At 33.9% G+C, this 23493-nt stretch overlaps 2 protein-coding genes across 4 annotated transcripts; both read left to right on the top strand.

Moving 5' to 3' along the window:
• Positions 1-455: 455 nt before the first annotated feature.
• Positions 456-7782, top strand: LOC128163135 (calaxin-like). The gene is made up of 7 exons (XM_052826645.1): positions 456-614; positions 1550-1693; positions 2167-2271; positions 2981-3066; positions 3844-3909; positions 5345-5449; positions 6829-7782. The coding sequence occupies exons 1-7, from the start codon at positions 536-538 to the stop codon at positions 6925-6927; spliced, it is 684 nt and encodes a 227-aa protein (XP_052682605.1). The 5' UTR covers positions 456-535; the 3' UTR covers positions 6928-7782.
• Positions 7783-11565: 3783 nt separating this feature from the next.
• Positions 11566-23249, top strand: LOC128163281 (uncharacterized). Of its 3 annotated transcripts, none has more exons than XM_052826829.1 (10): positions 11566-11654; positions 13388-13469; positions 14182-14823; positions 14974-15046; positions 15671-15829; positions 16493-16519; positions 17146-17292; positions 17943-18018; positions 19167-22189; positions 22913-23249. In XM_052826829.1, the coding sequence occupies exons 2-9, from the start codon at positions 13392-13394 to the stop codon at positions 19303-19305; spliced, it is 1341 nt and encodes a 446-aa protein (XP_052682789.1). In that variant the 5' UTR covers positions 11566-11654; positions 13388-13391; the 3' UTR covers positions 19306-22189; positions 22913-23249. The 3 variants fall into 3 exon arrangements, with proteins under 3 accessions (XP_052682789.1, XP_052682790.1, XP_052682791.1); XM_052826830.1 differs by having other exon boundaries at positions 11630-11649; XM_052826831.1 differs by lacking the exons at positions 11566-11654; positions 13388-13469 and adding an exon at positions 13650-13687.
• The last annotated feature ends 244 nt before the right edge of the window (positions 23250-23493 follow it).

Below are 23493 nucleotides of genomic sequence, written 5' to 3'. Positions count from 1 at the left end.
GGGGGGGGGCAACTCCTTCATAATTCATATTTTTTTTCTTTTTCTTTACATAAGAATTGACAATCCTTGCTACGAAAAAAAGTGGGGGGGGGGGCAGCCCCCTGCCCCTCACCCTCCCATGTTACATGTACAGTATACGTGCCTGCATGTTTTAAACAAAATATTTCGAAGTATAATATATGAAAAAAATCTCTAAGGTATAATTCATAACGCTCTCTCTCTCTCTCTCTCTCTCTCTCTCTCTCTCTCTCTCTCTCTCTCTCTCTCTCTCTCTCTCTCTACGCATGCGCATCGCACTTGGCGACGGATAAACATCATTTGAGACGAACCTGTTTTTGTAAAGAAACGATAAATTAAAACAAATAATAATTTACTACTAAGAGGAACAGAACAATAAATGTTAAGTTGATGTTTAACAACATTGAAATTGATTCTGCTAAGTAAACATTTTCTGAGATCACATCGATAATTGTATTATTTTTTCGTTATTCGCCTTGTGAAATTTTAAACTCTGAAATATAACTGGATCAAAACAATGCCATCCAAAGCGAAACCTGTGTACAAAGGTGGAGAAAGAATGAAGTTTATTGAAATGCTTCACCATAAGAGCCATTGTGAGTACATTTATGACGTTCTCGGTTTATACCTTTCTTATTAAACATTTTGTTATCATTATTTGTTTTTCTCAAGTGTTGAGGAAATTCGAGCTAATAATTTAGTAGTACCTTCTAAAGATCCTCAAAAGACCTCCACCCAATTCACCACCAGATAAAGTGAATGAAAATGGTTAATTTATGTTTTCATTAATTAGGACCAATTAAACAACATACAGTGCGTGAAAATGAGGTTTGACCTTACTGCACTCAAATACACAAAATTGATGATTGATCTACGTGTACTAAACAAACATAATACAGGCCTATGAGGCAGGATTTCAGATTGAAATAAGTAACTTTAGGACAATCGTCATATTTACCAAGAAATTCATTGGCCATTCTGTCCTGTTAGTCCTTTAAAACTGTAGACTATTTAAAGACTAAAGACTATTAATCATAAAAAGACACACACACTAATGATAGGCTGAAGGATTTGTCTTATTTTGAAAATATTTTTGTTTTGAAGTTGTTAAATGCAAATGAAAAATCATAATCTTTTCTATTTATCCTGATTTTCATAAAGTCTTGTATGTAGCAAACACTTTTTTCAAGTAAATCATAAGTGATCAAAAGTGGGGGGTGCGTGTTATACATCATAGCTAGTGAAACGGGATGGAAGAAATAATGATGGACCAGATTGGGATTTGAACCCGGGGCTCTGAATCTCTAGTCAGGTGCCCTACCAACTGAGCTATCTGACACCTATAGTTTTTTAGAGCATGCTTCTGGATACTAGATTTCAGGATTACTTAACTTTTGCTTTTAAATATCAAACCTTAGATTTTTATTAAGATATTAGATTTCTGATTGTCACTGGCGATTCTATTTTTATGATACATTTACAGATCAGTGCTCAAGTATTATATTCAAAAACCTTTATTTTATGTTCAAAGTCAGCAAGACAGAAGTGGAGAGGTTGTTACAGATGCTGAAGCAGCAATGCCCAAACAGTCCCAAAATCCGCATGGACCGCAATAAGTTCAACGACTTTGTGCACAAGAACTTTGAGATGACGGATGAAATGATTGTGGACAGAGGTAAGCCATTCACATTGTTTGAGGCTCTCAGAAGTGAAGTAGGGACAAGCTGTGGCTCGATCTTGATTAGAAAACAGACCACAAGGAGAATGCCTTGTATTTCTGGATTGCTAAATTTTAAAACCAGTTTCTAACATGTAAATAAGAGACTTTTAGTGTAATTTGAAAAAAAGAATACTGTATTCACCTGGTTTTCCTTCACTGTAACCAACAGAATACTGTGAATCAACTTTTATTTGCTTGCGAGAAATGTTAGCGAGGTTTGAGATTGCCTTCTCATTGCGAATATTTCTCGCCGCGACCTACATGTATTTGTTGATAATGGTTGTTATAACGAGAGGGCTCTGGATAATGCTTGGTCGTAAAGATTTGTTGTCACAAACCAGCTTATCATAAGTATTGCGAATTGAAGTCGTGGTGAATAAAAGTTGGTTTACAACAATTAAGTGTGATATTGGTTTACATTTGAATAGTTTTCCGAGCCTTTGACGAGGACAATGATGGATTTATCAATGAACTTGAGTGGGTCAAAGGGCTGTCCATTTTCCTGCGTGGTACGATGGAGGAGAAAATGAAATGTGAGTGAAATAAATAGTTTTCATGTTATATCTATTTATAGCCCATTGCTTTCTGTGTATATTTTTTCATCTCTATAGTGATATGAAACTGTTTTAAACAACACAATGCAATGTCAATGTTTAAACACAATTAAGTAAAATATATTAATGAATAAAAAATTTCAACTGTTTGTTATAAATTAAAGGGTTCTCAACACCCTGTGACTTTTACTTTTTATGACAGTACGTTACAACATGGCAATTTCAACTCATTGTGAAACTGTTTATGTCATCAAAATTGGATGTATATATCTGTACTGCAATGGGTATAGCTTTGTTTTACTGACCTTCAGGTCTTGAGTTCGAATGCTGCAGGGACTTTTGTTTTTATGAAAAACAATACATTTTTAAAAAGTGATTTTCTCCAAAAATTGAACATTTTTTCTTTCATTTTCAAGTCAAATGCATGCTAGAATTCCAAATATCTTTAAGGAATATAAAAATTTCCACTTTTGTTCCAAACTTTTTCAGAGGGTGTGGAGAACCCTTGATAGATTTAATAATTATGTTTTTGTTGCCTGATTGATTTTTGTAGGATATTTCAAAACAATATGTATAACAGTAAATTGAATATTTATCATATAGCAGATTTATATATACATGTAACATTTTGATTCTAAATATATATATACATGTACATGTCCATGAATATTATGTTATTCTATTGTAGTCTGCTTTGATGTCTACGATATGAACGCTGATGGTTACATCTCAAGAGAGGAAATGTTTCACCTCCTAAAGAACAGCATTCTTAAGGTAAACAGCTTATACATGTATGAATGTCATGCTTGCCAACCTCCAACATGTGAAAATCTGGTCATGACCAGATTTGGAAATTAAAAAGTCTGGTCATAGCGCGTAACGACATTCAAGACATATTTTCCATGCATTTCATAGGTAATATATACTATAGAAATATGTGTTAAAACTTATGTGTAATACTTTAATTTACAAACCAAATCCGGAAATAAGGAGATTTTCGGGTTTTTTCGACAAAAATCGGGTGAAAAGCATGACCCGCCGGGTCATAAAAAATAATCGGGTGAAGGGTCGAAAATCGGGTGTGACCCTACAAAATCGGGTCAGTTGGGAAGTATGATGCATGTACTGTTGTTATGTAGAAAACCAAATGCTTTTGAGATTATTTTAATTTTCATTATGGTTCATCAAAATTCACAAAAGTAATGATCCTGCACAAAAAACAAATCATAGCCATGGCCTCATACTTTGTACATCTTTCCACATTGCAAATCTATGATTTGATATATATTCTAAACATATAACATTTTGCTGTGTATTCTGTAAAGGGTTTTGGGTAAAAAGTGGTTTCAAGTATATCAAGTGCGTTTATAATTGCTTAAAGTTATGTACACTCATACATCTATACAAATAGGTTCATTCAGAAGTGTGCTAAATCAAATCTATGCTACCTAATTGGTTGAAAAAACCAATTTCTGCAAAATATTGCATATAATAAATATTATATGCTCAAAAATATAATGCAATATATTGATGGATATTTTTCATTAACAGCCGGCCACAGAGGAGGACCCAGATGAAGGCATCAAAGATCTGGTGGAGATCACACTCAAGAAATTTGTGAGTACACTCGCACCCCCCCCCCCCCCCCCCCAAAAAAAAAAATTTTTTTAATACAATTACATTGTTTTGCATTAGCTGTAATTATGAAGCCCTCTCCAATTTTTTTTCTGACGCTTTCTTGAGAGGTTTTGCATATGTCATTTATATTATACAAGGTAACTGGCTTTTTTCTGTTGGTGCTAATTAATTTTAGGCAATATAATAGTGTTGCTGGTGTTTTGATCAGATTTTAGAAATTATAGGTTTTAATACATGTACCTGTAAACCTACAAAATCTGACTGTAAAAGATTTATACTGTATTTCAAATTTGGTAACTGATGAAAATATTTTTTCCCACAGGAATAAAATTTAGAGGTATTGTTTGGGTGGTGGGAGGAATTTACTTTTATTGAAATACAGTCACGCAATCAATTCCATTAATTCGGGGACTCTGAATTGGGTGGTTGATGCACACATAAACATGTTCGTGTATTCCTCCTACCAGTTACATTGTACCATACTTGACCATTAACACTGTATGCACATAGAATAAAACTTTTTACCCAAGTTCTCCGTTTTTCAGGACTGAGTTCTTTGTTATTTTCCTCTACTCTGGGATGATAGACCGACCTGCCCTTGTGTCCAATCATAATTTTTCGTATCTTTCTCTTATTTCCCTCATTTTTTTTTCTAATGGTGTCCATATAATTTTACTCTTTTGATGGATCTTTGCTGTCTCCAACTTTTTATCTTCATTTCTTACATGCATGGAAAAGTTTATGTATTTATATATGATAGTAATCATAACATTAATTCCCCCATCCCTGCTCCATGTGTTAACAAATTCTTTTACTCAGGTTCCTATGGTATTAATTTCCTAAGTACATTAGAGATGTTTAAGAATTTCTGGATGAATATGATGCCATTCCAAGACATTTTTGTATGACTATGCCATATCTAGTAAAGACTAAGGACATATATTTGTATGACAACAATAAATAATATGATAATATTTCTTCTTGACTACATCATTAAATTTTTCCTCGTAAACAATGTATTTCTGCAGGCCCTTCTCTATATAAGTCAACATATGCTACATATTTTACAGGACAATCACTGGTTCTTGGAATATTGCAGATAATGCAATTTTTGCATCCAGTGAATTTTTGTCCCATTTACCCACACTGACACTCTCTGAACTTAAAACTGGACTGATTATAAACTGCAAATTCTTCTCTGTAACTTCAACTGCATAAAGGCAAATTTCAAATGGATCAAAATCTTTTAACAGCCATTTAAATTAGGTGGAAAACACCATAGGGCAAAACTAACTCAGTAAAAAGCTCAAAAATCTTTTGATGGTCAAGACAAAATTAAATGTATGTTACATATTTTTTAAGGACATGATGATGCATTTCTATATAAGTTAACATATGTTTCTTGTATTTACAGGACTACGACCATGACACCCGGGTATCCTTTGATGATTGGACCAAGTGTGTTAATGAGGACAACTTGCTACTGGAGGCCCTCGGACCGTGCCTGCCCAACCTGAAAGTGAGTCCTCACCAGAAAACACTTTAAAGCTGACATGAATTCATAAATACGCATTATTTCCCTTTTATCTCCGACTACCGCCATATTAGTTGTCGATTTCTATTGTTCTACACACCCCCTATATAAGGCCTCAAGCACTATTCATGCTTCACCGCATTCAGGTATTTCATACACCCGAACACGTTACCTTGGACGAAAAGACGTGTAGAAACGCGTTTTGAACAAACATAGTATAACCACTGCACTGACAAGGAATATATCCAATGAACGTTGAAACAAGACAGACTGAAATCCAGGCACATAAATTTAAAAAATGCTCGATAACTGTAGACCATTTTCCTGTGTATGTTATTACATTGCACATGTGCAACCACACACTGTGGCAGATCGAGCAATGTCAATGAGTCGCTTTTACGTTGTTACTTTCTTTGATTTACTATCATTTAGCTACTGAGTTGGATATAGTGCCGCCGGAGTTTTCAAAAAGATGCAGACGTTGTGCACTCTGTATCAACGACACACGTGTTCGATGTGCATGTGAAAGTAAGGCGGCACTATCCGTGCAAAATAATACGGATACGAGTACCTTGAAAATTCTTTCAAAGAATAAATATATTTTGTATTTTATTGATTGTTGTTTCTTTTTTCTATATTACAAAAATTTTAGTGCAACGTGTAGTTTATGCATTTAGAAGTCCGTGAAACCTGAATGGCTCGGTCGGAAAGCAACCGACTGTAACTTTCTCGACCGGTATATATACCCCAGTGGCAGTAGAGGAGCGATTGAAACTAATATGGCGACCAAATGCTTTTATAAATTCATGTCAGCTTTAACTACCTTCCTCACACATTAATATTACATGTAACCGAATTACATGTAATGTATTGCTGTGTAAGCTTATTATGTATAAACTTATTATTATATGTAAGCCATGCAGTTATTTTTTTGTGAAAGTTAATTACATGTTGTTCATATGAGTTCATATGATTGCCATGTAAATGTATTACATGTAAGCTTATTACAAGTAATCCATATGGGCTGTTATCCGAGTATCTAGTGTAAACAACATCCACAAAAGTAATTTTTTTTCCCACTTAATCAAGTATATTACTTAATTCTATATATATAAGAATGTAAAAAAGTTCATTCAGAAAAGCACTTAATCAGATCAAAACTGAAAACAAAGAAAAACTAATTACACTAAGTATAATACTTTGCAGTATTTATATAGAAATAAATTTCTGAAATGATTGGTGATGTAATGATTCATTATTCATATTAGTTTTTAATGTTATTGTGTCATTTACATATACATGGACATTTTCAGTCCTTTAGTATTCGAAATTCTAACAGTAACATTAATTTTTATTGTTCACAGACAAAGAATGCCTTTCTGGAACTTGTGAGCGATGCACAGCATGATACAGGGATGAGCATCTCGGCGCAGCAGAAACTGAAAGGGAAAGTGACCTACTAACCTAGAAAACTCAAATTTTTCATACCAATATAAAAAAAAAAGATTTTAAAAAATGTGAAAAAACAAAACTTTTAGTGTTCTATGTATTAGATGATTTAAGCTTTATTGTTTGCACCTAACTACATATGCATTATATTTTTAATTTATTATGTTAGTTTTTTTATGCATGATGCCTTTAAATGTTGGTTGTATCATTTTGATTTAAGATTTTTTTTTACAACATTATGAAGTTTATAAGTGATTTATTAAAAGAATGTCCATCTTATTTAAAGGCTGAACATAGTAAATAATCTTTTAAAATTTGATTTTAAAAACGTCTTATTTAAATAGATCAGAAGTGACCTGTTTATCTTATTTTGAATCATCTCAGGAACAAAATAGACTTAAATTACCATGGCTTTAAACAGTTTTTCTTTTTACATTTTTTTTTAAATGAACATAGGCAAATATTTGGTGTGCAACAAGTGATATAATTAGCAAAATGATAATTTTCCCAATGCATTTAAATTTTCATCAGTTTATATGTACGTTTCATTTATTTGGTGAAATATACCTAATAATAACATTATGCTAACGGTTCCCAATGGGTTTAAAGTTTTGAAATTTACAGTCTTAATTGATACCTAATATAATTATGTTTTAAAACATGTATTTATTCATATCTGGTTAATGGGAGGGGGAGGGGGATTAAAATCTAAACCTTCATACAAGCAAGAAACACCCAGTGCTAACTTATTTTTTACTATGTGTTTTAGAATTGTAATTGAATGTTTTATTTAATTTCCGTCCAAGTTATTTGTGATATAATATGGATATTTAATGTGTTATTGATAAAATTAAACCAGTTTTAACATGTTTATTCTTGTATTGTGTGAATATTCACAAAACTGTCAATTTCTAGCATGTATTATGGTATACATGTAAATGAAACGGAGCAGATGGCTCAGTGGTTATGTACAATTGGCCACAAAGATTGATGGTTCAAACCCTACTATGACCACTTGATGATGTGTGTTACGTAGTTTTGTAAAGCTTTTGCGCGTGCTTTACATCTCGGCCTATCCGCTCATCTTCTCCTGTTCACGAAAGGATTTAAACCAGTTGTCACTAAACTATTTGAACGATTAATCAAACCACCTGGTCAAACAATTTATATTTTATTGACAAGTTATGGCAATATACCGGTATTGTGAGGGATATAATGTTTTTGACCATTTGCAAATCCTCTTAAACCACTGCACAGAGGTTAGTATTAAGGGCAATAATACGTGTAGATTTGCATTGAACCAGAAATTTATTTCAGAATTTTTCTTGGAATTTTGGCTCTTTTGAACTTTATATTGAAAATAGTAATAAACAGTGGATCAGCGCAACTCCTCTTAAACCGCTGCACAGAATTTCGTGAAACTTTGTAGGTGTACATGTACATGTTTAGGACGCAGTGTTGTTCATATTTACAGGACGTTTCGTTGTGATGGTTTTCCGAGATTAACGACCCTTTTTGAATAATTTAATGTACATGTATTTAATGCGAACCCTGCCATTCTTTACGTGTATCATTGTCAAGTTATGGGTCGTCGTAGGGCGAGTTCACCCTTTCTTTCATTTATGGATGATCTACGAAGTTTTCTATTTGTTTAATTGTCACAATAACATTGCATACACGTACGAAGATTAGAAATATAGAAACCCTTTTCTAAAGCGTAAGGTCAGCTACACACTTGTCAAATAAATAAACAGTTAAAAGATCGTCGGCTTTGTACACAACAACAACTACAAAGCCTTTGAATTTCAATTTCTCATTTATTAAGACTACCCCCGTCTTCTTTCTTTTCTTCATTTTTTCCCCAAAAAATCAATTCTGAAACCAACTGTACATATTACAAAGTTTTATGCTTACATTTATCAAACTTTGTTTCAAAAGATTAATTTACATAAAAGAAAATATCAATTAAATTCACGATGTATGAATTTTAAAGTCTATCCAAGGCATCCAAAGAATCTCTGTAGACGAGCCCGCCAACCAGATTTCTTTTCGATGACGACACGGGGGTGCTCTGGGGGAGGGATTCCAGTAGTGCACAGAAACACGTACCGTGCCAGCCTAGGCTGAGCGGGCTTGGCCTCTTCAGTCTCAGTTCCGAGCCCGATGTCAATCTCTGTAACAGATTTCTCAAGTCTAAGAATCTCTTTCTCGGTCAAACCCGGCTTTTTGGGAACAACCTTGCAGTCATGGTTATCGGCAATGGATTGAGTGGCACATGATGCCGGTTGTCTGTTTTCTTTAAGATAGTCTTCATTCATGTTAAGAATGGTCTTCTCCTTCAACTCCTGCATCACCTTGACCATCAGATTTGTTTGATTTTTTGACAAGTGATCTAAAATCTCCGAATGGTTGTAAAAGTCTGTAGCATAGGCATGGGCATTATTGAACAATTTCTCTTCACTCGCCAGGATACGCTGTTCTTGTTGAGATGTTCTGATATCCTCTTGAACTTTTGCGCATGCTCGCTCAATTATGCCAAAAACATAGGATCTTATACTGTCTCTGAAAGTGCCCTCGACAATGAGATGGTTCAAGGACGCCCTTTTAAGTTCGGTTTTGTTTTTTTCGTTGGCGTCTGCTTCTTTCGACATTTTCTTCTGATCTGTTTCTCCTTTATCCTGTTGACCACTTCTCATGGTGCGATGTGTCTTATCGCGCAAATGCTGAAGGCATTCATCGTCCGCCCATAAAGGGAAAAACGAGGCTGCACGTTCTGTTTTCTTTTTAAGATCTTGGATCTCAAAAACAACGACATTCTTTTGTCCTTCAGTGGTACTGTACTTGATACCAAAGCCCAAAGCCGCCTCTTTCATCGGGTTTTCCATTTTCACTAGCCTACTCCACGTCGCTTACTGATTTGTTGTGAGGGAATGTGATGACGCGTTCAATACACTGTGACGTGCCCAACATTATGACGTTTTAGATAGTATGACGTCATGGCACTTATGACGAAATTATAGTCTCGGTTCCGAGCGTCTGTTCGAAGGAGACTTTTTGTAAACCATCACTTGAATTTGAAGTAGTATTTTGATCAGATTAGCCTAAAACTCTGGTTTCTTTTAACCCATATTACAACTAAAATTAAATTTTCGTGCGTTTAAAAAGAATTTATTTCATTTGCTTTAATTATTGTACACCAACTTTACTCCGTCTCAAGTTATTGTTTCTCCCACTTTTTTTGATTTGCACAATATATTTAGACATTCATAAATAATATTGTTTGAATATCCAAACCACATTCATCCATGTAAACTAAACTGAAATAACATATTCATTTATTTAATGTATTTTTGTTTGCGTCAATTTCTCCGGGTATAAAGGGGGAAAGATAAACAGAAAAACAGCAAACAGTGATAAAAAGGTAACTAACTTGGGAGAGACTAATGGCGAAAAAAGGGTACAACCAATATCAGAAATGACATTGAACGTTTCACAGATTTGGATTAATTTAATGAAAAAAAATTATATATAGTATACAGCCAACAAAATTTTATATACAAGGAAAATAAAAGTTTCAACATTGTGTGCACTTTGATAACACTTGTTTATCTTATTATACTTGAAATGTTGTGCATATTCGTAGTTATATGGCGATATAAAAGATAATATATTGATATGAATTCAATTAAAGCACGAGGTATCACCGTTACTTTATTTTGCTATAAATATGATTTTTTTTTTGTATAATTTCGAAAATTGCTTCCATATAGAACATGCAATGTCAAAATTTTATTAAGCATTACTGAATTTTACGTGTCTGAATAGTATATACATGTATACTAGCGCCTGATCAGTTGATCTGTATATAATATTCGCGTGAGTTTTAAAAAATCGTATCCGTTAGGAAAAACTACACATATGTATTCACAATCACGCCCAGTGTGACGAAAGAAGAAAAAAAATAGATTTTCAGAATTTAAAACTGTCGACATATATTCCATATATACATACGTATATAATTACACAGGATAAATTATGCCATTGACAAGATGGTAATTTTGCACCATTAAAATTCTAAGGCGCAGTACTAGTCTCCAACAAAATCATATGCCATATGATAGACCAATGCTAAATGAAATATTTGTATCATGCGCGGATCCAGAATTTTTTCTCAAGGGGGGGGGGGGGGTCCGTAGGATAATTGTTGTTTTCCGGGGGGGGGGGGGGTCTGAGGCATATTTGCGATAATTCCAATATGTAAATCTAATAAATTTTCATTTTCGGGGGGGGGGGGGGGGTCCCCCCGACCTGTAGATCCGCGCATGTGCATTTAATTAGTATTTCACCTTTCGAATGAGATATTTACCTTTTCGGCTTTACATATTTTAAAAATTGCGATTTGAAAACGCAAAAACAGCTGTGCATTAAAATGTTTTGACATGAAATGCTACTGTAATAATTTTTTTTTCATTTCACTATATGTACAGTTATTTGCAATCAATCTATCTACATGTTAAACATGTACTAATTCATGTAGGTCAATGTTAAAAAAATATTCTCACAATGATATGTATATAAAAACACATTGCATTAATGTTTATCTTAATGATTTCAAAGTGCATGGGTCGCGATATAAAAAAATCATTTGCGGAAAATGTTTACAATAGATATAGTAGGATTTCCAAAAATCAAGGGGTGGTACTTTCGGTTTCGTTTCTGGCAGGAAATTTATTGCAGTACGGTAAGAGTAGTTCAAAACAAAATCATAAAGTAATGAAAAATTATACTTTTTTGCGATATTTTGCACATTGTATAAACTTCAAAGTATTGTATACATGTGTAGTGGGCAGTTAGAAACATTCAGGCATATCTTTGGAATTCCGAACCTCTCAAGTCAAGTATAACGAACAAACAAAAACAATTGTGGAAATTGACCTAGATTTTCCTTGTTTTTAATGCATTTATTATGTGTTTATTGTTTGTAAATACATTCTGTAAACTAAATTTAAATTAACTCGTGGACCAAACACTGACCATAATGTACAGTACACAAGATATACGCCTAATTAATTTGACAGGCGCCCGCCCGAGTCTAATGTAAACAAATGTGTTAATTAGTCATCAATTAGGCATTCATTCATTCATTCATTCATTCTATATGCACTTTCACTTTTAAAACAAGAATACTTTGTTATAATGTACTTACTATATTCAGTTACTGAAATTAAAGCCTTTTTTTTTTAACAATGAGCGATCAACACGTACTAGTATTTTATTGTTTATGCATGTAAAAATCTTGGTTTACAATTAACCAGCAAAAAAAAAAAAAAAAAAAAATATGGAACTTTTTCTTTGCCATCGCATATGCCTATTGCATAATAATAATTATTTTATAAATCCATTACGGCAAGACGCCAAGTTTTAATGCGTCATAATATGCATGCAGGTTAGGTCTATTGATTAGTTCAAATTGGATTTAAAATGCATGTAAATACAAGTTGTCAATTTAAAATTTCCCGTTGCAGAAGATGAAAAATGTTTTCGAATCATTTCGAGTTTAGGTCACCAATGCCGAAATTTGATCGGTAAAGATTGTCTACCCTTTATAAATAGTTGTCGGAAATAAAATTTGTGTATGTGCATGTTACTAGTATTCACCCCCCCCCCCCCTCCCAACACATATAGGACCTACACACAGCCCAGTATTTTCCTCCTCAGATTCCATGTAAAATGAAAATCTGATCATTTGCTCTTGCACATAACCTAGTTCAGGGGACAGAATGACCGTGACTATTTTTATAAACCTCTAGACTTTTAGACGAAGAGGTCTCATGCACTCTGTGTAAAAATATTGGAGAATGTTTAAATTTTTTTGTACTAAATCATAAAAAAAAAATCATAAGTACAAAAAAGTCATTTTAAAATCTATAGACCATTCTCAATCTGTAAAAATATCCAAAAACATTTTTAATAATTATAACGTTTATGGCTTTAAATCATATTCAAAATTATTACAGATTTATTGAGCATGTAGCCTCGATCCTTAATCAACCATGCAACAGCTCTTCAGTTGGCATTGGGAGTGAAAGTAGGGCGTAATTAAAACTGAAAATTCGAAAGCGACTCTCCAAAATTCAGGGGTTAACATACACACAATGACACATAAAATTTAATGATGGCGATATCGGCAATATACAAGATGAATCAAATATTTCACTTAACCCTACATTCATAACGTATTTAAAAAGTAAAGTATTTAGGCATTCGGTTTGAATCTATAATACGATCAAAAACTTTTGAGGAAAATGTACAGAACAGAATTTTACAATTGTTTACTACTTCGCTTCGTTTGTGGTCCAAAATTTTATCAATCAATTTATTATTTTTTTCATTAAAAATGTGGTTCAATACATATCCTATCATTTTGTTTACATGAAGATAAAATCATCATTCTGCTATTTTTTTTAAACAAAGAGTAATGGCTACCGCCGACATTCAAGAATCGGACGCAGGTCGTCCATGGGAATATAAGAGCCAACCAAAAGACCACCCCCTGGTAAGTTATAAGAGCCATTCCAAAGACCACCTCTGGTAAGTTATAAGAGCCATTCCAAAGACCACCCCCTGGTAAGTTATAAGAGCCATTCCAAAGACCACCCCTGGTAAGTTATAAGAGCCATTCCAAAGACCACCCCCTGGTAAGTTATAAGAGCCATTCCAAAGACCACCCCCTGGTAAGTTATATTTAAGAGCCATTCCAAAGACCACCCCCTGGTAAGTTTTAAGAGCAATTTCAAAGACCATCCTCTGGTAAGTTAAAGGAACCATTTCATTTAAAGACCACCTTCTTGAAAGTGTATTAACAGTAAGAGCCTCGCACCCCTAGCTCCCCTTTCCAATAAAAGAAATAGTAACGGTTATAACATTTAAATAATATGAGCTGTATTTGAATATATTTTGCTGCAGAAATGAGTGCACTTATGATTATTCTACATGTAAATAATATTTTCCTTTCTTCAAAACAGTCTCTCATACTTGTAGTAATTTCTATTTCATGAACAAAAACAGTATACGTATGTACTATATATGTGTATTATAATATATCTTTTGACCATTTTACAACGCACTTTGAAAAAATTACGCACTTTGAAAATTTTTTCAAAGTGCGTTAATTTTTGGACCAAGTCAACGCACTTTGAAATTTTTTTTTTTTATATACAATGTACATGTTTCAGGGAAGTTATGATATACTTCTTCTCCTCGAACAGGTGAAAGAGCTCTTCAGCAGGCACCATGATTACCCAGAAATGCCTGTGCCGTTTTCCGTGGGACTGGTTTCCATGGATACCAGTGGTGCCTCAAGTGACCTGAAGACAGAAGAAACCAATATCGATATATCCCCACAAAAATTTACATTGTCTGGAAATGTTCATAGCGTGGAAGACATTAGATATGTGATTCCTTCTGTATTGGACAATGCTATGTACATTGTAATTTCTGTTTACAATAACCTCGAAGGGACACCAACCACTTTATTTTATACCATTAAAACTTTGGACGGATATCAGGCAGTGTCAATAACAAATCTTATCAGGAAATCTGTCTTTGATAAATTCATCTCCGTCACTCTTTGTGGTTCGGATTTGGCGGCCAGGGCTGTGAATTTCAATCGGCCTTTATTTAGCGATGACGTATATTGTTCTGTGACGTCAGATGAGGATTACAAAACATATTACGTTCGTATAGACAAGGAATGCATGTGTTTTTTCACCGACCAGTTTCAGCGGTCGCCGATCCTGACTCTCTTGTTTTGGAAGGAAAGCGATGACTTTGTTGTAGAGCGTGTCTGCATGACTAATAATACGAGGGAGATTAAACTGGAATGCACGGGCGCTACAGTTAAAGTCAAAGTGAGTTTAATTAAGTAATTAGTAATTAAATGGTCATATAAGGGCCAAGCCTTTCCCGTGATTTGTTCAATGACATTTTATATAAATATATAAAATTAATGCAAGCTTCTAATGCGATTTATATTAATTTTTCTCTTTTTTTTGCTTTAGGACCAAAGAAACGTCGACGAAATAAGAAGTGTAATAGCTAATAATTCATCGAGGCCAAAATTGGTATTCCATGGTAAGATTTATTCCCCTTTTATGAATTCAATAATTCTCTATCGTTGTTAAATACCACCATTTTTGTATTGGTTACAGACCAAAATAAACAGTTGCGATCAATACTGTTATGTAACATACAATTCGGTTGTTTCAACAAAGGTTTGAAACAAGAACGCTGTGTTTACATCTTGGAGTACTTGCATTCTCTTGTATCGATCATTTCAAGGGCATCCAGTTTTCAATATTAAGGAATAAAGAATCATTCTTTTAGCATTATGAAGTGATCAAATACGGTCAGTGTGATAAAATCAATAAAGCCTGTAGGGGTTTATGCTGTATTTGATCACGCACGACCGAATTTGATCACCTCATAATTTCCAAATATGAAAATATGATTCCTTAATTTCAAAATTATATTTATGTAATTTTCAGCAATTGCACGATTAAAATTTAAAATAGATATTAATGAAATGTATTTAAGTATACAACTGTGAACCAATACGTAATTTGATCACAGACAAAGACAGTGGAAAATGTAGATATATTAAATTAAAATCATTTAAAGGTTATGATTATGTTTTCCTCTTTTAAAAGGTGAACAAACCACAGCCAATAAATACAATCAAAATGTATATTTTTTAAGACTACCAAGCTCTCCTTGGACATTTAAGTGGCTCCCGTGATGAACCTCTCAGTGAAACCCGTGGTGGGCCTCACAGTGTACAGACCCGATACAGAACGGAGCACCAGGAATGGGGACCTTCAACCTTTGAAGGACCCTCCACTTCCGGATTCTTTCAAGGTAATGCTTCATCTCCGGATTCCATTCTCTAAGAAATCAATTGACTTACCATTTTCTTTTATTTTAATAGTTCTATTTCTTTTGTAACCATTAATTTAATTCTGTCAAATAAAAACTTGTAAAACGTTATTAATACGCATTGCGAAAGATTTATTTTTTGTAATAATATATGTTTCGATTACTGAGTACGCATCATTATGAGCATATATGAAAACCAGATCAAATTAAAGCGATTTACTCAACAAATTATTGAACCGTGTATATTACATGTGTTCATAAAATATCACAGTCTTGATAAAATAGCTTCCCGAGCATTGGATTTTAACAATTATATTTTTGTTTCTCAAATAAAAAAATGTGTAGGACTAGAATTAAAGAGCTATCGCTTCATACTGTGAGTGAAGTACTCATAAAAAACATGTTTTTCGTGTGACAACATATTGGGGGAAAAAAGAAGAACAACCCCGTAATTTTGCAAAATAGATTTAAGTAACAACAAGCATAGTGTGTTTAATTATCAAGCTTAATTTTTTTCATTTGTTCAAAACATTTTAATGATTTAAATGCTTGTTTCCGGAGAAATGTTCACCGATCATTTCCGGTATATTAGTATTTCTACTCCTTAAAGATGTACCATCTTTTCCTTCTTTTTTTTTTTTTTAGACAAAGACGAATTTGAAGAAATCATAGGTAGGTTGCAGAGCTGAAATACGCGTGTAATGTAAATTTATATTGACTTGAAGTAAGAGCAACAAATTTAATGATGCACACATTGTACATTATGTGATCATTTCATGTAATAACGGCATGCGTTTTTATGCCGATATTGCATGGTATTGGTGAATTTTGTATGCAGTGTTGATTGTATGTATACCTATAAAGACCACTCAGTTTCAATTTAAGGACGATATTACCTTATAAAGGCATATAACCAATGTAAACACAGATGAAAATTATATTCAAAGAATTTCAATGATTATGTACGTTTAGTGATTGCATAGGCTTGCATCATTCGGACAACCTAGCCTCGCCTTTTTCCGTCGCTCATTGGCCGATTGTGGGGTCGTCGTAAATTTTGAATTTTACTGGGTTGATGTAGATACAAAATTTACAACATACACAAACCCAGTTCATGTACATTCAAACTTTACACCATGGCATTGGCTTGAAAAAAGTTTAAATATAACAAAAATGCGGTCATTTTTTTGTTTCTTTGTTTTGTTTGTTGTTAGACTCACTGAAGACATTGGCCTGAACATTTTTACAGCAAAAATAGCGTTCATTTTTGAATGTGTATTTGTTATATTCATTGTTAGACTCACTAAGGACAGCCGAAACCCAGTGCTCGCAAATGGGACCAGAAATGAGCGAAACGACCAGTCTCAATTGGATCGTGGCTGAATCTGATATTCAGCAAATCCAGGAAGCCGGTCTGTTTCCGGAGAGTGTTCTCCAAAGTGCTGGTATGTTCTGGTGTCTCATAATTCAGGGTCAAGTTGGTCTCACTTCTGTGTGCTAAGAACAAAACGCAGTACTATAATTATATAAAAGCTAAAATCGAAGCTCCAGTTTAGGGGCATTAGTCTAAATAATTCTTGCATACTTGATTCAATTCCTTCAAAAGATAAAGTACATGTAACTGTATGTGTTAATGCTAACAAACAAGTTAAATTAACAACTCCTGTAAACCAACATTGTTTCTAGAAAATTTTGTAAAGTATCTTTTCGATATACCGGTATATAATAGTTATAATTTTCGCATTGTTAACATGTCAAGAAGAGTATCAGTTCCTAAATTTGATTTCGTAAACAAGCTAAGTCTATCATCAGATAACGCATGAACACAAATTGTTGCTGCTAACTTGAGCCATTCATCAGTTAGTTAACTATTGTATGGGTGACACTCGAATTTCTTGATCATTCGAAGTGAAATCAATTTTTTCCTCAGTATAACTACTAGTAAGCAAATTTACTCTTGATCTCTCGAACTCCGATCTCGCAAATTAAAAATTAAAACCTGGGTTCCTTTATTCATATTTCATTATTTGTATTCAAAGTCTTCCTGTAACATACATCATAATAATATATGCACACACATACACGAACATTTCAGGGTTGGACCCCAATGATTCAGCTCATTTCAGAAGATGTTTGGAGAGTCTGGAGGAAGAGATGATGAAAAAACAGAGGTTTGTTCTTTATTAGAATATTCTCTTCATTATAGAAATCGTGCCGTTTCTAAGAGAGAGAGAGAGAGAGAGAGAGAGAGAGAGAGAGAGAGAGAGAGAGAGAGAGAGAGAGAGAGAGATTCATGATCAATCAAATAATGAGTGATACTAATCATCAGTACTAAAGCAAAGTATGAATAAAGGTTTTAAGCTGTGTTCTGCATTATTTTGACTTATATTGTTTTACACTGTCGGAACCCACGGGTTTTCTATCTGTTTCACTGTTTGTTGAAAGCAGTGTAACGGATAGAAAACCCGTGGGTTCCGACGATGATTGTTTTATGAATGGGTCTAGACCTCTGATCTTTCCAAAATAAATCATTAACTCTTTATTGGGCATCCATAGATTGTAACTACTGGAATTTTAAAACCCTGCAACATTTGTAACGAATGACTTGTGACCCCTCGAGACCATTTGATGTAACGACCTTCATTAAATAAATAGTGCCTGTTTGGGAGGGTAACAGTTTAAATTGACACCCCGAGAAAACCATTGTCAACCGACGCGAAGCGGAGGTTGACAATGGTTTTCTCGGGGTGTCAATTTCAACTGTTATCTTCCCAAACAGGCACTATATATTTTATTATACTGAATGTCTTAATTTAATATATGTTTTTACTGCTTTTATATAGAAATGACGTGAATTCCACGGCAAACCGTACGCGCATAATTTACGCGCATGTAACAATTCGTTGTGTTACCCGTTGCTAAGTGTGTTGCTAACGCTGAGGTAAAAAGGATTATCAACCGCGTCTAAACCAATCAGATTTCAGTATTTAACATGAAAGTATAATAATCTTGACATTTTGACCGTTTCTGAAATACACAGTATACATGTATCCTTTATTTGCCTGTTATAAATGGTTATCGTATGACTGTCACATATGACCTTTCATTAAATATAATATCACCTACTGACCTTTCAACGCACGTCATGCCCTTTTTGACGCATTGTGTCCAATCTAATTCAAAATATGGTTTTGGATTTTGATTTTGTGACTGACGAAATGACAATCATACGCAAGATCATAAAATTTATTTTGTAATACACAATTTTTCATTTTAATTTCTTTTTAAGTTTTTCTGAATTATTAATATCAATTTACAGATACGATGTAGCGCTGTCACACTGTCGAGGCATGAAGGAGATTTTTGCAGCAAATACCACATCAGGGAGTCTGAGGAGGCTCTTGAAAGAAAGTGACCTTGACATTTTGAAGATGGTGTACTTTAGGTCATGGTTGTAAATTGTTTATTACTGGGTTTTACAATACATGTACTTTAATACATGTATTGTTCACAGCTTTTTTAATTGGGCTGTTGTTGTTTTTTTCATTGATTTTTCTAAAACACTGATAAAATATAGAGAATGTAAACATGTACATGTAGTACATATGTATTAGCGTATCAGTTTGTTTGCTCTCTTTCTCTCTCTCTCTCTCTCTCTCTCTCTCTCTCTCTTCGTTCTGATTTCATATCCATTTTATTAAAAATTATGAAAAATGAAACTTACTAGAGCTAATGTTGAAGATAGCTCACGGCCAGCTTTTTTCGATACTCTAACCCGAGGTCGTTCAACCAAAGTAAACACCGTGTAATCATCAATACGATATTTTATACCTAGTCAATGATTTTCTGAAAGAATTGAAGGGACCTATGAAAAATATCCTTTTTGATATGTGATATGTCACCAACTATTTAACAATATCAGCACTAAATAAACGGCTTTGAAATTGTTTCTATCAAATACAAATCCAGTGCGACAGTATATATATATTTGCTTTGCTTTACATTATGTTGAGTTTCATTTATTTTGTATTGTGAGGTGACTTGGTATGAAAAAAGTATTTGTTATTTGTTATTGGTGTGTCAGTTAATTTAACTATGCTCCAGATTGACCAAGGTACGTTATCGAAACGTCGGAGAATAACTGTATGATGGCCTTGCATATTTAGATTACATTATAATGAGTTTGAATGCAGGCTTCTACGTGTATATCAACATTTTAATTTTCAACGAGCGCTGATTCCGATCAATGCATAATGCCGTTGTAATTTGTTTTATTTGTTTGTTAACACGAATCCTTTCCTTTATTTGTTGCATCCATATGTACTTTAGTAAATAAAGATATTTATCACGTGAAGTACCACAGAATTTGGTATTGCTTAATTCACTGTCATTTCAAATGTAAAACTTGAAATGGACTGGACTTAATTTCATTTCTCACCCGTTGACAAAAATTTCCTGCGCAATTCTAGAGGGTCGGGGGGAGGGTTCCAGACCGCCGCTCCTCTGGAAATAATTATGTTTAAACACCCCCCCCCCCCCCCGGGAATAATTTTCCAGATCCGCGCCAGCTACCATCAGTACTAAACTGTTCTTCCATCCACATAGTTCTGTTCTGGTTAACTTCCGCCGTGGGAATTCCAACCTCATCAAGGCTCCCTGGTTTCCAAGTTCCGATGATTTTTGGCGTGCATTTAGTTTTTTAATTTTTGTAGAAAAAAAACCCAGATATACATGCAGCTTCAGTTTGTAAACAAGTGCTTATCTGTCAGTGTGAAAGCAACCGGGGGTTTTTGTGAACATTATCCATATTCCATTTTCAACCTGATTTGATAAACACTGCATTGTAACACAGCACAAAAGAAACGGAGTACTACGTTCAACTAATTTTAATAAAGTACAAGACAAATAACAAAGTCAACATTATCAATATTATTAAGAATATGTCCAAGTTTTTAAAACGTCACTGTAAAGAGTTTGTCCTTGGAATGAGAATTAATCAAATGAATATAGAAAATAACTGTCTGGACGTTTTTGGCCACGGAGATAGTAGGGAGTCTCTTCAAAGGGGAACCTTCCTCACTGGTGGTGTGTTGAGGACTGATCTCTTCTGACCAAGTCCAGGTATTATAATCGTCCGAGGCAATATTTTGTCGTATAGTAGTTGACAGGTGAATGTCTCAAGATGGATGGAAAATCAATTATTACTCTGATAGTCCTAGCATAGAGTTCCACAAAGTCGATGACCAAATTGATACTGATAATGAACCTAGCATCAGAGGTCCAGTTATAATCTCCTACCGTCAGGTGTAAATTAATATCCGTCCAAGATAGCAAAAATAGATGAATGAGAGTAAACAAGGTTTATAATAGCACAATTTGGTATAGCTAATTGTTACAGCATATATCCAGAGAAATGAGATACCGTATATATGCGACATTCTGCGAGAAAATGACGAAGTTCAACTGCTGGTATTTTTTCAATGAATAATCCAAAATCAAACTCAAAATAAAATGCACATCGGTGATATATGTACAATTGATCTGCAAAACAACAACTTCCTACCATGAAAACTGTAGGAGGAGTTATCCGTACAATAGGGATACCCTAGCTTTTGGCAGCCGCCCGCCATTTTCACCACCTAAATAACCGGATTTTTTTTTTGGAAATCTCGGTAAAAAAGGGAGACTGTAGAAAAAAAATTAATTTTTGAATGTTAAGCATAAATTTAAAATGTGTATTTTTCTTGAAATAAAAATTTTTAGACCGTGAACAATAAATATATTATGTTTAAATTATTCTAACCTACCTATCATCAAATTTTGTTTATTAACTTCAAGACTTCACTTATATATCTTCATTTCAATGAGGAAAAAACAATTATCAACATATACAGTGTGAAGGAGCAGAATAAATTAAAACCGTTTTTATGTGTAGATTTAAAGTTAAACCAACGACAAATTAATTTTAAAAAATGTATTATTGGAATCACACACACACACACACACACACACACACACAGAAAAAAACCTTAAAATAAACCACCCCCGATCTCTGGATCCGCCAAGTCATTGTACCTGTTGAATGGCCATAAATGGACGCAGTGACGTAGGCCTAATGATTAATGTAATATACAAGATACACTAATATATGAATGCCCTACGGACAGAGTACAATGATTGTTTGAGAGAACATTTGACCGATATATCCGTACTCTTAGAACACATGAGCGGTTGCATTTTATAAAACTGCCATTGATAATTCCTTTAGCAGATTGGATATATATTTGTATTATTAAACTGTGATTTTAGACGACTTCAGATACCACTGCACTGTACAAGACGGTAGGTATCTTTATATATCATTATAAATATTTCAGCCGTTTGACAAGTCAATGCTAGCAAAGGCTAGAACAGCAGCAAGGCATACATAAGCTGCAATAACGTAGCCCTCTCCCGATTTTTTTTTTTGGAGGGGGGGGGGGGACATAAAAAAATCGGAGAGGGCTACATTATTGCAGCTAGGCATACATTTTCACCAACGTCTATTTCAAAGTTATCTTTGTTTTATAGTCTAAATTGATGAGACTCAAATGCAACGTGATTTGATATGGATTATATTTACAAAAATGTACATGTACCACCTTTCAATGCATGTGTAATTTGCCCACTGACCTTTCATCAACACATGACTTTTGAAAGACTCAGTTCCATTCACTTCTTAACCTATTGATCCATGTCTAAAGTATGTTTGTAGATTTCGATTTTTTACTGACTAAGTGACAATCATACGTGTGATCACAGAATTATTTTTTAATACAATACATAACTGTATAATTATATTAATAGTTTTCTTTAGTTTGTCCATAATTTTATCAAATATATTTGATATCGATTTATTTTTCAAGCACTTTTTAGCGTATTATGTCGAGTCTAAAATATGCTTTTTATTTTGATTTTGTGTCTGACGAAGTGAAACTTACGTACACGAGATTATAAAATTGATTACGCAATACTGCATTTCAGGTTTTTGTTAAATTTTGCTAAATTATTGACATCAATTTACAGATACGATGTAGCGCTGTCGCGCTGCCGAGGCATGAAGGAGATTTTTGCAGCAAATACCACATCATTAGGTCTATGGAGGCTCAGAAAATGACCTTGACATTTTGAAGATGGTGTACTTTAGGTCATGGCTGTGAATTGTTTATTACTGGAGTTTACAATAATGGGCGATTAAATGGTTCACAGTTTATTATTTTTTTTTCATTGGGCTTCTCAACGAGCGCCGGTGTAATCTGTTTTATTTGTATGTTAACATGAATCTTTTCTTTTATATGTTGTATGTACACATGTATTAACATTTCAATTTTGTACTTGGTAAAGATAAAAAATATCTTGTGAAGTACGACAGCATATGCTATTGTTAAATTCTTTTTTATCCTTTTAAATGAAAAATTTGAACCTGACTTTTAATTTCAATTCTGGTCGGTAGACAAAATTTCCTGTGCAAATCTAGAGGGTCTCCGGGGGAGGGGGGGGGGGGTTCAAACCTCCACTACCCTCTCTTAAGCTGTCTTTATTAGGCCCATAAATAGTTACCAGTAAAAAAGTGTATATTTCTCAAAAAATTTCAACTTCAATAGCCA

Source organism: Crassostrea angulata, chromosome 9 (assembly GCF_025612915.1).
Source record: "Crassostrea angulata isolate pt1a10 chromosome 9, ASM2561291v2, whole genome shotgun sequence".
Classification (NCBI taxonomy): Eukaryota; Metazoa; Mollusca; class Bivalvia; order Ostreida; family Ostreidae; genus Magallana; species Magallana angulata.
The sequence above is the reverse complement of the archived record's forward strand: the minus strand, read 5'-3'. Positions and strand labels throughout refer to the sequence as shown.